Below are 17,713 nucleotides of genomic sequence, written 5' to 3'. Positions count from 1 at the left end.
TTCCTTGAGAAGTTTATCTTTTACAGCTGACACACAAACAGCTTGCTGTACAGAACTGCAACCTTCAACACCAAGAAACACCACAAGCAGAACCTGTGGGTTTCCATGGGACATACAGCAGCAGCACATTACCACCGCTTTACTTACGTCAGCTGCAGCACCTGGTCTTCCATCAGGGAGATTAGTGGACAGATAACTACTCCTGTACATCCAGTGTAAACTGGAGGAAACTGGTAGCACAAGCTCTTTCCATATCCTTAAACAAATGAAAGGCTCAAGTGAAACATCATGCTTTCTATGCCACTATAACATACAGCTATCTATGACAACTCTAACACCTTCCTGAGCCCTAAAAAAAAAAGGGATTTTTTTCCTGCTAGTAGAGGAACAAAGGTGCAAGATAAACATTGTCAGCATCCATTCCATATCCCTCTCTACATCAAGGTCAGTGGCAAAGACCAAGACAGAAATACAAGTAGCCAACGTAGCTGGCTTAAGCTTACGCAGTTTCAAACACCATGCTCATACACGCCAAACAAACGAACAGTCTCCAAGTTCGAGTCTTACTCCACCCAAAAAGGGAAACATTTTACACTGCTTCTTAGGATGGAAAGGTAACTTACCAGTTGCCATGACAACAAGATTATCTCTTCTGTCTTCTATAACAGAATTGATCACTTTCCACTGGACCCTTGGAATTAAAGAAAAATACTTCGCTTTTGCCACCACAAATAATATGTAAGTTGTGTGAAACTGCATAATTGGTTCAAATTCAGATTGAAGAAGCCCTTGCCGCTGCCTTAGAGCCCTCTCTGCACACTGCAACAAAACACTCCAACTACCACAGGCAGACCCGTGAATATTGCTGTGGGCATCTCTAACAGGACTACGGCAACCAACATGTGACAGAATCATTCACAGAAGATCACAAAACAAATACTGTCTCCCATATGCTAATAACTGATCCACGAACACTGAGAACTAGTTATCTTCAATGCAAGAAATTCTGAACAGGACCTTGATTCTGCCAAACTATTTTCATCTTTGCAGGTACATACAATGAAGTGCATTTAGAGAAATCCTACCCCTCTCCCCACCAGCCCTGTTTTCACACTTTTATCTTTTTTTTTTATTAAAACAGCTTACCCCACCTGAAGTGCTGCTTTTAGGCTGTGTCTTGCATAGCAAACATTTCACCACCAGTCGTTCAGGAAGATTTCATCCCATTCCCACTAAACTTCAGAACACCAACAGCAGAGCTCGAGTACAAGAGCACATACCGCACTGACAGTATGCCACACTAGACAAGGGGCAGGCTTCCATCTCTTAGAGCCACATAACAAAGGGTGACCAAGCTAAAGAAGTTTAACCTAGAAAAAAACATCTGTGCAGTTTAAGTTTCTCGCTCTTCTGGGCGCCTAAACTATTCTCTCTACTGTGAGAGTACATTATTCTAGTGTATGCTCCATAAGATGCATTTTAACGTCTTGTTGGGGTAAAAGTTGCTTTTATTTCTGTAAGGATCTTGCACAAATCAAAGTTACTTAGTGGCTTTTAAGTAAATAGTAATTAAAAAACCATCCAAGTTGAAAGAAGGGAAACAAAACGAACCCTAGAGCATGTATTTTAACTGAAAACATACTTACGGTTTAAAAGAAGAATGCCCAAAATATGTCTTCAGACACGTGATTTGGCTTTCACTAGGTACTGGCAGCAATGGATCTTCAGTGGGACAGAGAAGAAACAACCTCATCTGATTAAATTTTTAAAAGACAAAGCATTGTCTTGACAAACAACAGTCTGCTCTTGGTTAGCAATGCCCAGGGCCTAGGATTTAACGAGCTTCAGTGAAGAGAGACATCAAACTTAAAGATCTTTACAGGCAAAAATAAAGAATTAAAAAGAGCCAACAGGCTCCTTAGAGACCCCGAATGAAGAGGAGAACATATGGCTTGATTAATGAGATAATAAAGCAATAGGTGTTGTAATACACAACTGCCTTATTTGGAAGGTTTTCAGACTACGCAATAGAGACATTTTACTAGGCAAGCCTCTTCAAATCCTACTGAAGGCACGCTAATCAATACCAAACGTCGCAGGTTGCTAACTAAGTTGTGATCAGAAGATGACCTACAAGGAGATCCTCATCTTGCTGCAGAAACTGTATCAACTTATTCAAGATCTCCATTCAAGTGTATAATTAACATTCACCAGTAGAAAGTATGACATTTCCATCTAGTTCTCGGCTATTGGGCAAGCATGCATCCAGATTAACATTTTCTCCGAGATGAACTGAACAAAAACAATTAACTGATCTGTCCCCATCAAGCAACCCACTTTCTGCTTCTAAGCAGCACGTGGCTCCTCTCCTGGCTGATGGTGATACTTCCAGTGACAAGGTTCACAGCTTAACTTGCACAACCAGGGAAGGAAGCTTTCGCACAATGAAGGTCCAAACAAGCCAAGGTGCATTTAATCTCATATTTCAACCTGTTTTCTCCATTTGGTTTGCCTCCTCAGGGCCAGCTCCAAAGCATTAGGTCAAGAACACTTGCAAGCCAGAATCTCCTTAGGCTTTTACCACAAAGCAGCATTAGTGGGACATCAGAAGAAAAGCACGTAGTGCAGTTAATCTTTCCCCCTGCTGTGTCCTGCTCAGTTCTGCATGACCTCTGCACCTCTATATTGGTTCTCCTCCCAATAAGTATGCCGAGGAGTCAACTATGTTTTGTAAAGGACACCTTTACATTTCCATCTTGACACATCAGCAAGCATTCCTTTCAAGACTGATATTAGCTTTAATTTTCCACTATTATACAATCACCATATCTCCACATCTGCTTCTACAGATAGTGCGTTACTATTTTTTACTTAATCATGCACTGAAACTTAAAACATACCCAAGAGTTCCTCCTCTTCTTCCTCAATGCCTTCATCTTCCTCACCATCTGGCACAACATTCAGTTCTGCATCAGGTGTCTTCCTGCCTTTATTGGCCTCTTCTTCAGTCAAAACTCCTTTAGAATCATCTACATCTTCTAAGGACTGTGAAATCAGGAGAATAAAGTTAATTCGGAGCATGAAAGGGTAGATACAACGCCACGTCTCAGGTGACGTGACATAACAGCACAGGAGTTACACCAGTGCAAAGAGACCTGCAAAACATGACTACAAAGAATTTGACCTACAGCCCAGGTCAGCAGCACCTGCAGCACAAAAACTGCCCCGTCAGCTCAACTCTTTGGACAAAGGCTTGACAGCACGACACTTGGAGCAGATCAACTGACAAATTATAATCCACACAAAGGTAGTAAATTGGTGGATGAACTCCAAGCTGGCAACACAAAGATACAGTAGGATATATGCGATTAAGTCCAACACCAGTAAATTGAATTCTTGAGGTATCCACACATTCATCTGTCCTCTGTCCATCTTCTGTAAGCAATATCCCTTCGCTTCATTCCCTCCTTTCAACAATGCTACACTCCACTGGGATATGTCATTACAAAAATAAATAAAAATTCAAAACCTTGAGGCACTCACTTTAAGCATTTCCATTTCCAGCTCTTCATCACTTTCAATGACAGAGGAAATATTTTGTTCGTTGTCTGTGGAGGATTCCTCCTAAGAAAAAAAAAAACCCAAATATGTAAGTTTTTTCTATTTTACCCAAATCCTTTCAACCTTCTGTCCATGCTATAAAACTGTTTCTCTGTATGCTTTTACCTCTCAAAAACAGTTAAGGTCAACATTCAGCTCTGAAGCCTGTCCACGAAATCAACATATTGGAAAAAATATTATAACACAAGACCTTGTACTAAGAGACACAAACAGTAGTATTACCAGATGTGGGAAACACTTGGAACATAACTATAATTTATCTAAGAGGGATCAATGCACATTCCAGCAATCACCAGAAAAACTGTTTTTACAGATACCTCAGATAAAGATCTGCTTTTTATTTATCATCAGGCTGGAGATGCTCCAGTGCAGAATTTGTCCCCGTACCATCAGAAACTCTTTGGTAACATACTAGCAGCTGAAGGAGAAAAACTGATGAGAACATCTAGAGCTGCTGTATTCAGTACTAGTTTTCCCAAGCACTGGACAGAAAAGCCATTCAGGGTTTGACTACCTCCACAGATATATTCCAGACTAAGCCCTTCTAGTCTGCCTTCACGTTCTCTCAGAAAAACAACTTTTTAAAGTCTTGCAGCTAAAGATGCCATCACTCCCTCTGCTGAGTACCCATGACTAACAGGGAGGGCTTTTCTCATTACCTCTGGTGGAGCTTTGTTGAGAAATTCTTCAGCAGCCTGACGTTCCAGGATCTGAAGTTCTTGCTCAGTTATGTCTAGTGACATGAAGTCCTCTTTGTCTGCTTTGTCCTTACAGCTTGCTGCAGCTCCATCTTCTGTAACATTACCTCCCTCTGCCTCTTCTTCATTAAAATCTCCCTCCCAGAGGCCAGCTAGCGTTGCATCAGAGCAGATGTTGAAGTCACCTTCAAGTTTTACAGCAAATTCAGGCATTTCAAGTCTTTGGGCTTCAACATTTGCTGACTCCGCTTCAAGTTTTGTTGGACTTGCACCACAGCTCCTTTCCAGTACAGCAGGGGAACCTGAACCACCTAACAGTGTGCTTCTTAAAGCACTCACATTCTCTGATATGTTGGCTAGTATTTCTGCAGCCCTGGAAGGTAAAACAAGAAAGCTAAACCAAAATGATCAAGACCGCTGCTACATACATCTTAGTGACAAGCAGAATTGCAGATTCCAAAGTACTCTGTCCCTCCTGATAGGTTTTGTCCAAAACTTCACACACAAAGGTTCATCACTCAAACACACTTGGCATTCCACTTCTGTGAGAAGAAAATAACATTCCTTCACACTAAAAAAACGAAGATCCTCCAAAAACACCACTTGTTGTACTGCCCTCATGCTTTTATTAAATCTCCAGACTTCCAGTAGTTAGTCACACAAGAGTCCTGAATATCCATGAAAGTAGGTCTTGCTGTGCATTTCAGCAACAAAAAAAAATAGATTTAGCCAAGTCCAGTGTCAAACCCACTGCAATTAGACCAGTGACAAGCTATGTTCTACTGTACCTGTGCATAAAGACAAAAAAGTTTTCCCATTGAGTGTACTGTGCTTTCTTCTCTTGAAAAAGGAAGCACAGATATCAGACTGCTGTCAACACAAGTGCATTTTGTTGCATGGAACCTCAGGGATCAAGGACAAAACACCAATCTTACAGGTTAATAACTCTTTTTTGCCAGCTTGTATCTAACCTCTGCAAGTTTCCAGGTTGTCCAGGAGAGTCTGGGATGCGAGAAGCCAGGTCCATTATCTCTTCAGCTAGTGAAGTCAAGCGCTCTTTCACATCCTCTGACAAGTTGTCATCTGTAAGAAGCGCCACCACAGTTACTTCACAGTAACTGAGGTCTAACATCTATACCCAAAAAAGTTCCCTTCAAGTAACTGCATTTCCACAAGATCTACAGCTAAGACAGCTTTTTCCAGTGCTTAAAAATCAAGTACACTGAATCAGGTCAAGCTTCCACACACTTCAGCATTGCACCTCTTCCAGTGGCCCATTTACATATGTTCAGGAAAGAAAAGGAGGGAAAACAAGACTATTATGCAGTAATCCTTCCCCAGTATACCCTCCAGCTTCCAGAGAAGAGTTGCAAAAATAGATATTCCAAGTAAACCAAAGCCAAAAAGAAAATCACACCTCGTCTTAAGGATCTTAAGGGGATAGTACTGCCACCACTGACTTAAAAAGAAAAATTCAGCCAGTACCAAAAGGAAACCAGCTCCCCACCCCTGCGTTTCTCAACCATTATCAGCATGTAATACTTGACTTGCCTTAAGAACATAACTGAACAAAACATACGATTTTAGAATCACTTTTCTGATCAAGAGCCTTTAGCTAAGCTGCTCTAAAACACGGTGTCCACTTTATACACCAAAAAACCCATTACTTAACATGTATTTTTAATGGTCTTATTCCTTCTTAAACTAGATGTTTGTCCCGCATCAGCCGAACTCACATGGATTCACTGAAGTGTTTCCATAAACTAGACCGACAGCAGGAATTCCTCCCATCTCCATAAAGAGCAGGAAAACAACATACCAAGACTGCATCCCTATATCGCTCTGGAAAATTAGTTACACAGTGTGGTAACCGAGGTCATCTAAGACCCTTTACAGTCTGCTCTCTGGAAATTACTTCCAATCTCCAAGAAGCCAGACAATCCTGAGAGATAAGTAGGATGAAAATTTTATTTCCCAGTAGGTTTTTCAATTGTACATTCAGTCAATTCCTTATGCTTGAAAGTGTAATTTACCTCTTCTTAAACCAAATAATTTCCCGTCACTGTTACTCATACTTTTCAGTTTTTGATAAATGATCAAGCCAGCCTGCAGAAGAAAGGAAAAAAAAATTACTGGTCAGCAGTCCGCAAACAAACCCCGTCTTAGAGACTAAACGGAAAAACCCAAGCATTGCTTCAGCAAGCCATGGCAGAAATACATTGGGAACATCAAACTCCAAGCTGCTGGCCCATGCTACGTACAATGGTCAGTGGTCTGCCTTAGTGCATTGTTCAGAGCCAGGTTAGATTTTACAGAATGCTTCAGAAGAAGTAAAGTCCTGACTTCAGGTCCCCATCGTAGCAGACGCTGTCATACAGATCCCAGTGCAGTTATCTTATCAAGTGGGCTGCAAACAGGGAGCTCCAGGTGCTCTGCTCCCAGTCTCACCATCTGTTCCACCTCATTCAGATTTTATGTAGCACTCCAAGAGAGTAACTATGAGCCTACTAAGGTATTAAGCACACAGAATCTATTTCCCTTGATATGAATAGTAAGTTTGAACAGGAAAACGCAGCCTAAAGCCAGAAATGTGCTAATCAGGCTACACATGTTAATCAAAGCATCTTAAAGAGGAAAGGAATAAACACATTACTCCCTCGTGTCCTCCTATGAAGCTCCAGAAGGCAGGCCAAGTGAACAGTGCACAGCAAGGGAGAGGCATTGCTTGGAAAAAAGCTGGCTCTAGCAGCTGCACCAGGCAGCTTTGAGCACTGAAAACCAGGGCTCCTTTTTGTACTCATTTGGGTCCCACACCCTCACAAATCCTCAACTCCCTGCAGTTTGCTTCTTAACTAAACTAGAAAACATGCAGTGTTTCCCAAGTCAGAAAATAAAACAGGGACCATGGTCCCACTTCATTTACTCTAACCTAATCTAATACAAGAAATAAAAGCCCCTGGGGATTTTATTTCACTGGCATAAGGAATAATTTACTCCTGGGACAGAGGTAGCACATTGACAAATCTCTTCACAGAACACAGGACTGAGGGCAAATGTCTCTTAAAACTGGTGAAAAAGCAGAGACTTGTACAGAGCTACAGAGCTTCAAATAGCTCTTCCTGGTAATCCCTACTGTGGTTCCGCTGGATAAGGTTATACTTCAAAATTGCTTATTAATTTCATTTGACAATCACATTCAGCAGGAGCTGAGAACACGGGCTTTTGGTTCATAAGCAGGCTAACATGACCAAAAAACCTGGTATAAAAACCCATCTGGAAGCCCTAACAAGCTATAGTTAGCTGCAGTCAAGTGAACTGAAAACATTACCTGCTCTTCACTTCTATAAGCTACTCTTGTACTTCAGAAATACCTATCAGGCAGATTTGATCTTTGTGGGATAACCACCCTGCAAGAATTTAGGCTTATTCCACATGGACACAGATCAATTTCACATCCCTGTGGTGACAACTTTAAGTCAGTCCAAACAACGCACTCAGGCATACTTGTTGGTGCCCACGTTACCCGCCATGCTCAGAGCACAGCAGAAACCTTCAGGAGCTCTGGTTCATGAACAGACTTCACTAAAAAACGCAAGTCTCACAACAGCAGGGAATATTAAGAGGTGAGAACCTCAGGGAAGGCTCAAGGCTGCTGTGGAATGGGGTTTCCTTTTTCCATCGACACTCAATTTTCTAGATGAAGCCTTCAGCACAATATCCTCTTCAAGCGATCTCAGCAACAAGACAGGCTGAGAGAGGTACAAGTAGTACCATCTTCAACAGAAAAAAAAACATTGTGAGAGCTCTGGATGAACACTGAGGTCAGCAAAAACCTAAGACTGACATCAGACAGCAATCTACTCAGTGGTATTCCCACCGTTGTGGTCCACTGCGGATATGGGAGGCATTCAGTCCTCCTATGTTCCTTACGTTCCGTAGCAGAAAGGCATTAATAACAGCACTTGAGAGAAGGAATTTATCAATTCAGGTGAAACCATGATCTGTTCTTGTACCTACATAGGCATCTGTGGCCGCATACAGTTTCTGCTCCTCATTAAGTGGAAACTCTTCCCAGTTACTACAGCGGACGGACTTGTCCTTCAAAAGCTGCTTGCCAAAAAGGTGCTTTACCAGACCATTTAGACTCCATATCTCCTTACATCTCAGCTGAGGAAAGAAAAAAAGAGGACTTGTTAAAAGGGGAAAGCAATTGGATCTGGCAAAATGTATTCCTACGAGTGGTAAAATGTACTTAATCCCATATTAGAAGCAAAGAGCTCTGGATTAGTCAGAATGAACTAGGTTCTCAAAGCAGTGACTGTTCTCCAGGCCTAGTTCTGCTCTCATCATATTTAAAGGTAGTTTGGCCACTGGAAGGCTGTACTTCCCTGCCCTGAAGAGGTATTGTTAGAGGACATAACTGAATCGTCAAGCTAGAAAAACTACATGAGGAACAGATGAGCCCATGCAGTGTGAGGAGGTATTGTCACGCTACCAAAAAAAGGAAACATCTGTACGGTGTCATCTCTGAGCATCTACAGCTATAAAAGCCATAGACCCAGCAACTCCTCCCTCCTTTAGAATTTTTCTATTTTTTGACTCATTTAGAGAACACCAGCATGAAATACCAGGAATTTAAGAAAAAAAAACCACAGGAATACTCAGGTCTGCCTGCAAATGTTTTGTCTTCCGCAAGTCTGCGCAAGCAAGTGCGAGTTAAGGAGTGCAGGTCCACACCACACTAACTGCTGTTCAATGTACCGGCAAGCAGTTCATCGAAGTCTCTAGAAGTCACCCTACCACACTGCTGTTTGCAACTGCTATTGTCATCGCAGCTGTCACAGTTGCTACACGCTATTGTTTTAACAGCTGGTTTGGGAAACTTCCCTTCCGACTCCAAGGATACCGCACTCATGGGCACAGCCTTCTGCTCTTCCGACTCGCAAGTACTTGCAAAACATTCCTAACTGTCGAGCCTCACAGCAGCCGTTCAACATTATCAGTTCATCCTCTCCAATCTGGTATCAAAAGTCTACCAACTGTTCATTTTAGGTTCCCCCAGCCCTCCACCTCATGTTATGCCACTACAGATAACCCTATTTTTGTCCTCTAAAGCTTCAACTTTCAAGTTTATTTTTGGACTTTAAAGCTGCTATGAGAGATCACATTGCTTATCCTAACAGAATAACCAAGAGATGGATGCTGGAGGCGAAAAACGGAGTGATTTATAGAAACTTCAAGCCTGGAAAGAAACAGCTCCTTCTATTACTTGAGCAAAACACTAATTCGTACAACTTCCAACCCACCAGGAACTGAAACTTCAAGGTGGCTCACATGGAGAGCACTGCCCCAAATGTTGATGACGTATTGCTTCTCTCTCTCACTGTAATTTAATTACACAGGGTACATGGAGCACAGAGAAAAATGTATTGTTTCTGGGCCTAAATCTCTGTCCTCCTCCAGGAAGCTACAATTGTTGCTGTTATCCTACCAAACACAAGGGAAACACACAGAAGCAAAGAAAAGAGCAGGAAGAGACTGCATACAGATAAGGAAAAACCTCGCACATACAGAAAGACAGAAGAGCTTTAAGGGACAACACAGAACTCAGAATGGCAGGATGATTTGGAAGGTAATGAACTCCTTGCTCTCTTTCCTGATAAGAAAGCACAGATCTCCCTACATCAAACAACAAAGTAATTAAAATCCAACTACACTGAAACTGAGGGTGCATCAAATGCAACACTGTCCTTTAACAATGGGTCACCAAGCACTGGAAACTCCATCCATGCGAGTTAAGAGTGACACCAACTTCAGAGTCATGGAAAGAAATGTATTTTTATGGCTCCAGATTATGTGACAAACACCTCCAGATGGAGAACTTGGCCAAGACCTTGATGCTTCCTGCCAGCCCTAGCAAGCCACAGCAGGAGGGCAGTCTCCTTTCAAACAGGCATCCTTCCTTCGCTGTCCCCGCAGCAGTTCTTGCATCTTATACAAAAGGGTCAGCCACTCCTGGGCCAAGTACAGCACTGCATCCAGTCAGGGTTCTGTTGGCAATCTGGCTATTTCCATCACTAAGAAGTAAAGGAAAAGCATCCGCAGCTCAGTTTAAAAAGCCACACCTTGGAAACACAAATCATGCGCACATCTGAGAGGGGAAAAATGCTCATTAAGAACTGGCTCACTGAACTACAGTACTCAATTCTGCAGACTTGCTTGAGAATTCTTTTTAAACTTGCCTTTTTTAATAAAAGTTCTAATAAAATCCTCCTTTATTCTGAAGAATATGTTTGCTATCAGTACTGACCTCCTATGAATACAAGCAAGTTTCCTTTTATACAGCACAAAACCAAGATTCCCTCCCACAACAAAAAGGTTTTAAGTTTTACTTTCTCATTAGCAACGTCAGCCAGCTCCACAAAGCTCTTCAGTTTGACTTCAAAGTCACTCATCAGCTTCCATTGATCTCCCTCAATTCCTACGCCAACCTTTTTAATTGTTTCATCTTCGAGCAGTCTTTTGAGTCCCTTGGGAAAACCTAAAACAGATTAAGCCCAAATATGAGAAATTAAGTATTGGAAGATGCCAAGATGTCTAATGGGAATGACAAAATCCTAGCACAGAGGCCAACTGCTAAAGGCACAAGTTTTTGCGGAAAAGCCCCCAAAGTTGCATGGTTTATGTGACTTGGTACACCAGAATGACCGGCAACACCAGTTGGTTGTAATTTATCATCTGCACACAAGCAAGAACAAAGTATTTGAAGTACACAAATCCATTATCTGAAAACAAATCCAGGTGAAAAATTAAATACCCTTATTTTATTTGTCTTACTGATCGTTAGACCACATGACAACAAAAAGGCAACCTCTATAAGGATAACATGCTACTAATTCTCAGAATTGGATGCTCACGGAACCAAACGCAGTGTTATTTTACTATTTTCCACATGAAGTTCTTTACACATTATTGCGATTTTTCCTTAACAGGAAACCATTTCAACCATAAGCACAGGGAATCACCAGGAAAACAGATTCCATGGATGCATACTCAGTGCTAACACCAGGGTCATCCAACAAAGGCATTTGGAAAACAAGTTCTCCAACCAGATTCTTTGCTGAAAGTCAGTTTCAGGTAAGAAAAAAGTCAAGGATGTACAGAGATACCAAGTATTATATTTTGATTTAGCCCAAACTGATGGCACAGCAATCCTGGATCAAAGGGTATTTTCAAGTTTACAGCACTGAATAAAAGCATGCAGCTTTCATATCTGGCTTTCTACAAGAGCGAGCAGCCTCAGACACTTCCTACTTCAACAAAAGCAGTCTTTTTCTCCCTTTCGTGCTCACTGCCATTTAAAATTCCAAGCATCTTATTTAAATACATACCTTCAGGAACCCCAGCTGGATACTCTGAATTTGTCTAGGACCCACGGACAGGCAGTATTGCACAAGTGCATAGAACACAGGCTGCAGCTTCATTTTGATTTATTATTTCACCTTCACTCTACTGTAATTAAGCGTTAATGTACTTGAACAATCGCACTGCATCACTAATTTTATTTTACACAGTAATCTCCACGCTTGTACAGCTAGCACTGACACACCACACAGACACTTGCACAACTACAGCCAGAATCAGCCGAGCTGCAGACTATGAAGTTCGCCATCTGATGCAAAGTATTAGGAAAATACTTTTAAAAACCACAAATCTGTACTAGCCTGAAGCTGTAAGATGCAGATGTAATGAAAGACAACATCACTAAACCACCTTAAGCATAACACAACATGGAGAATCCTCTATACAGTTGAGCTGAAAAAAGGCGACATGTGCAGCTGACTGAACAAGGGATTTCTCCCAAGACTATCATCATGAAAACCTTCAAGGATGGGGACTCCTCAGTAGAGGACTTCTGCTCCATTTCCACCACCTCATTGCTGGAAGAGCAACTGTATGAACTAAAAAGAACTAACCTGAAGAATATCCAGAGGCTACAACCTGAAAAAACTGGCTCTATTTTCTTTTAAGTCTAAGAAAAAAAAAAGCTACGTGGAAAATCATGAAGAATGTTCCTGATCAATATATTAATTTTTCCTTTTTGTGGTGCCTTTGTATACAGTCGAACAACCGCCTGCTCTCTTCCTCCTCAGAAGGAAGTAGAATTCTCTTGCAAAAAAAAAAAAATAAAAAAGGTAAGTCTCATCCAACTAATTCATCCAACATTTAAATTTCTGCAAGTCAAACTTATTCTGAATAACAAGCAGAAATTGGCTGCAGTTCCCGCACAGAAGTCGACCCCTCACCCAGTTCAAAGCACATCTCTCCTTAGCAAGAACAGCAACTTCAGAAAACGTTTCAGGCAGAGACACCATTTTCTGCTGAAACACGCGCAGTTAGCAGTAGCCCACATTTAACTGTGCCCAGCATTGACACAAACATCTTCACTTTTAGAATTAAAATTGTTTCAGTTCTTTATGACTCTTCTTCCCCTAGCTTCCTGTCCTCAAACCTTTCTTTTGTGCACTCATACGTGTCCGCTCCCGGACTGAATAGCCTCCAGCAATTAAATTTTCTACCTCATTTGCTGTAAATGACAAAGGATTGAGCACCTACATTAAAATTATCGTTCTTATACCTCAGCACACACACTTCAGGGAAATCAGAGACATCTCACAGGCACAGTTTCAATCTCACATTCAAACCAAAGGTTATAAAATTGCAGCCTCCTTGCCTCATTCCTATTTTACTTATTTGGAAGCTTTTATTCAGATCTGTAATGAATTCAGACTGCTGAGCAGACACCTCCCCCTCTCCCCACAGCCGCATCACATCAGGCACCCAGTAATCCTACTGAAAACCAGCATCACAAAACGCAGGTATCAGGAACAAACAGCACAATTGCTATCATTTTTGAGGGTTTTGATAATGAAGCCAAATTAAAAAGAAATACAGCCAGCTCAATTTAGGTTTGTTGCTTATTTTGGCACAAAAAAAAGCTTATTCTGTGAGCAGGGAATTAAATTATTCAAGTTCAATTAAAATATCCTTGACCAGAGAAAAATAATCCTAAAGTAAAGTTCTTTTGCCCCATTCAGAACCTTAAGTGCTGTATTAACAGCACACAAGGCAGGACTTGAGCCAACATCCCCTTGATATTCCCAGACAATAGTCAAAGAATAAATCCCTTCATCACAGGCAGGAGAGGGGAGAAGAGAGACAGATTTTTACTATTATGTGCAATGCAAAGTATCAGCTCAATGCTCCAGTTCAAACTAAATCACAAAAGACAAAGGGCAACTCATGCCCTAACCAAGAAGCGAGGAAGTACCATACCTGCCATGGAAGAGATGTGAAACAAATAGCATTTTTCCTCAGCCACGCAGATCTGGATCACAGCTATCTTCGCCATTTTTCCTTTAGTATAGGATGGTGGCCACTCAATATCAAATCCAACAGCAGCCCCATCTGATAAGCTCTGCCTAAAAAGAAATTTATATTCTTCACAATTAACTGTTCTTCTACCAGGATGTAAAATATCAGCCTTGAGATGATTAAGAGAATCACAGCCAGTACATTTTCCTTGCACATGTTCAGGACACAGACACCATTTTAGTATCAAGATCGTAAGGTGGTAAAATTCCTGCCCATCCCAAAAGCTACGAGAAACCCTTCAAACCAGTCAGAACTTCAACAGATCTTACTGCATGCCAACAGTAGCACAGCAAGCTTCAAACTACCTGGCTGTTTACTCTTATCTTGCTTTTTATTTATCCCACTGCACTAAACATTTGATTTAGATTTCTTTTCTCCAGTACTCTGAGCTGTGCTACGCAAAAACAGGGGAAAAAAACCCCAACTATTGTATCATGAGTTTACTACCTTTTCTTCAAACATACAGTCCCCACTTATGAACTAACATCTAGGCTTGAATTCTTACAGCTCACATTTCCCCAGGAAGTCACTGAAATTCACAGAATTATCCATACTGCGAGGTTCAATGATGGCATCTCCCATAAAAAAAAAGATTCAAGAGAAAACGGTGACGGCAGAGCACAACCGAAGAAGCTATTCTGAAAGCACCACGTGCTGTAGACAAACGAGGGAGATCTCTCACAGGGACAATTCACCATCACGAGAAATCGGTTCAGATTGTGCTTGCAACCAAGCAGCAGGACACGTTTGGAACAAGGCGGTCAACACCACCAGATGTTTGCTCTGGTTCAACTGTTGACCTCTGGACACAGTGAAAGCATAATCAGCCAAGAGAAGGAGAGAGAGAAGAGCCAAGTCCTTTTCAGAAAGGAAAAAGCACTTCAAGAAAAAAAAAAAGAGAGGAAGAGCTACTACCTGATATCTTCTGATATTAGGGAACAGTCACTGGATTCATAGCTGTAAACGAGGGAGCCACAGAACTCTAGGAATGGCAGCCCATCTTCCAAAACACTCCTCTGAACAGCAGACTTCTGTCAAACAACATGTGGAAGAGGGTCTTTTAGCAGCCACACCGAACCTTGCCGCAGAGGTGCGCCAGCAAATATGCTTAAGTATCACACATTTGAAGAACACAACAATCTTGTAGAAGCAGCCGCAACACGCGACCCAGGTTCTGACTTTCAGAAACAGTTGTGCAGAAGGGGGAGATGCTGAAATGAAGACACTGCTGATTTTATGCTTGCACAACTAAACATTTCCTCCAGTTCATGAAGGGTGCAAGTTGCATCAAAATCCTTCCTCAAAGAGCGTTTTGAGGCAGGCTGCCACAGCACACAGGCCGCACCGCAGCAAATGAGAAGTCATGCTGCTTTTAACTGACACTTTTTAATATCCACGCTACTAATTGTTTACTCCCGCTTTACAAAAAGAAAACTGCTGAACTGTGTCTCCTGATTTGCTCTCATTAATTAGTTCTCTCATTGTCAAAGCAGTTTTAGATGTTACAGGGGAAGGTCCCTTCTAGTGGGAAATTCTCTAGTGAAACTGCTCATCTCTGCAGAAAAACACATCCAAGGAGACATGAAATTCTGGGAACACCAGAAATTTTTACGTTATCTTGATGAGCAATTAACTCTCCTAATACCTCTGAGCTGCACCACCTTCTGAAACACTGAACACGTGCAAGCACAGGAAGCTGGAGGGCCTTACCAGCACAAACTCCCCTCTCAGGCTACAACTCTAAGTTGTCGCATTTTGAGCTCTCAGATTGCACGGAAGATAAATCCCCCGTCCTCACTGGTGTACACCCCACATCACTGGGCAAGCAGTGCACCAAAGCTGCCTTAAGCTTGAGGTGGTTTTGTCACTGAAATTCAAGATTGTCATGAAGAAATTTCCACAGAAATAATAACAGCCTTGGTTCGATACAAGATATTTTAGGTTTTTTTTTTAAAAAAGATGCTTTAACAAACTAAGTAAACGAGAAATAGCACAGGAGTGCACATTTAATCGCAGCTCAGACAGAACAGCTGTAAATATTCAGAAACATAAGAGGCACAGGTCTAATTAAAAAGATGGTCCAACGTCGTTTGATGATGCAGCCTGTAACGAGCTGCATCTCCCCCCCACGATGACATACCTTTTCATCACCCAGAACTCCCTCGTGGTTTCGTGTAAGCATCCACTGCGGGTATTTCTTCTGCAGACTGGTAGTTAGCGTATCCATTCTACTCATTTTCCCACATTTCTGTTGCTTTAGAAAAAAAAAAAACAGAACAAACAAAACATTTAATAGTTTATACAGAGGCAAGCTCTTACCACCATCAGGACAGACAAGGTTACACAAGATCATCACCTTGACCCTACAACGCTTCGCACAGAAGAATTACTATTTACAGAGCTGTCTGCATTAAAAAGAAGAGCTTTAGGCATTGTATTCTTGTCCACATACTAATAACCAAAATAAGGAAAAAAAAAAAGGAAAGAGGAAAACCTCTTAAAGTCCTGCTGGGAAAGAAAGATCAGTTAGTTGTACCAGTCAGCACCTTGGAACTGAAGAATACACCTACTGCCATCTCTGGTCAACACAGCCCTCGTTAATTTGCCAAATTCATCTGCTGTTTTTGATAACAGCACAGGAACCAGCCACCTAGCTTAAAAGCAGATAGCTGCACTTCCTGATCAATTTATTTGGAAATATTCCAACAAGAACTACCACACTCATACCGATGTCGCCCCAAGGCCTGCACGAAGAACAAACTTCTTATCCTGCTTCTTCTCTCTCATCCCCCTGTGCTCAACGCACTTCAACAACAAAAGGAGACCACTACTGTCTCAGGAAGAAGATCCTCTCCAGTTACAGTGCCTCACCAACAAGGCTGTACAAATCCTAGGCAAGCCACGCTGTTTCAGTTCTTCAGTACTCCAAAATGCCTTTTCTTTCTTGACTGATAGTCTAGACTAGGCAGTGTTTCCCTTCTTTACATATCCACTTCTGCAGTAATATAACCAAACCTCACCTCCAGGACAACTCCTGAAGGTACTGTAATACTGAAACAGTCACGAAATAGCCCCTAGCAAAACACTTCAGTTAGAGGCATACCGTTCCCACAAACTGCTACTGCTCAAAGTGACAGAAAGTAGCAGAGAGGCTAAAAACTAAAAGCAATGACACCCAGCAGACATCAATATTGCCACCCCATCACTCTAGCAACAAGTTTTCATAAAAAAAAAAAAAACAGCTAAAGCTCCAAGCTTTGGTCACCACAAGATACAAGGAAGTGCTGCTCATCGCAGCATCACCCACCTGTCCAGCTTTAAACCAAGAACTCAAAACTTCCAAGCGCTAAGCATCGCGCAGGCAGCTTCCAAACGAGGACAAGGAGCGCGGGCTCCCTCGGGACAGCCAGCAGCAGACGTCGAGCTGCAGCAGAGCCTTCATACGAAAGCCAAAACACCGGATTCCTGGGAGGACAGCTGCAGTCTCACCGGGTACCTCTGGGCAAGTAGGCCCCAGGGCCACCCGCGCAACGGGAACCCCCCTCGGGGGGGGAAGGGATATTTCAGCCCGGCTCCCGGTACCGCAGGGCAGGAAGGCCTCGCCCCGCCTCGCCTCGCCGCGCACCCTTCCCGGGCTCCCCGCCGGGCGGAGGCCGCAAAGGCCCGGCGGTCCCCGCGGCGGGCCGGGATCCAGCGGGGAAGCTCGGAAGCAGACCGTTGGACTCCCGCCGCAGCGCTGACCGCCTCCGGGCCCCGCCGCGCACACGCGTGGGAGACGCCTCAGCCCCTCACAGACTCCCGTTCCGGTGCGGGCCCGACACCGCAGCCGCTAAGCGTGCGCCGCCGGCGGCTCACGCATTTAACGTCACGGCGCGTCGCGCCCTTAATACGTCACCGAGGCAGCCGGCTCCGCCCCTTCTCCGCGGGCCGGCCGTCTCCCCGGGCAGCGGCGGCGAGAG

General features: G+C 42.8%; 1 protein-coding gene across 11 annotated transcripts in view; it reads right to left on the bottom strand.

The window, feature by feature from the left end:
* Positions 1–17,257, bottom strand: part of WRN (WRN RecQ like helicase) — a 42,847-nt gene extending 25,590 nt beyond the window's left edge. For 7 of the 11 annotated variants that reach the window (XM_086746955.1, XM_086746966.1, XM_086746960.1 and 4 more), the window contains exons 1-14: positions 17,062–17,257; positions 15,895–16,008; positions 14,670–14,785; positions 13,656–13,801; positions 10,712–10,860; positions 8,337–8,486; positions 6,353–6,425; positions 5,291–5,402; positions 4,281–4,692; positions 3,544–3,624; positions 2,901–3,045; positions 1,647–1,722; positions 624–691; positions 148–256 (exon numbers count right to left, since the gene is read on the bottom strand). In XM_086746955.1, the coding sequence (XP_086603081.1) occupies positions 148–256; positions 624–691; positions 1,647–1,722; positions 2,901–3,045; positions 3,544–3,624; positions 4,281–4,692; positions 5,291–5,402; positions 6,353–6,425; positions 8,337–8,486; positions 10,712–10,860; positions 13,656–13,801; positions 14,670–14,785; positions 15,895–15,990 (1,733 nt within the window). In that variant the 5' untranslated portion in view covers positions 15,991–16,008; positions 17,062–17,257. Of the gene's footprint in view, positions 1–147; positions 257–623; positions 692–1,646; positions 1,723–2,900; positions 3,046–3,543; positions 3,625–4,280; positions 4,693–5,290; positions 5,403–6,352; positions 6,426–8,332; positions 8,487–10,711; positions 10,861–13,655; positions 13,802–14,669; positions 14,786–15,464; positions 15,622–15,894; positions 16,009–17,061 lie in introns of those variants that run through there. The other 4 variants (XM_086746957.1, XM_086746962.1, XM_086746963.1 and 1 more) reach the window with 4 other exon arrangements.
* Positions 17,258–17,713: the final 456 nt, after the last annotated feature.

The sequence above is a fragment of the Chlamydotis macqueenii genome, chromosome 4, assembly GCF_036417535.1.
Source record: "Chlamydotis macqueenii isolate bChlMac1 chromosome 4, bChlMac1.mat, whole genome shotgun sequence".
NCBI lineage: Eukaryota > Metazoa > Chordata > Aves > Otidiformes > Otididae > Chlamydotis > Chlamydotis macqueenii.
Note: the sequence above shows the minus strand (reverse complement) of the source record. Positions and strands in the feature narration are given on the sequence as shown.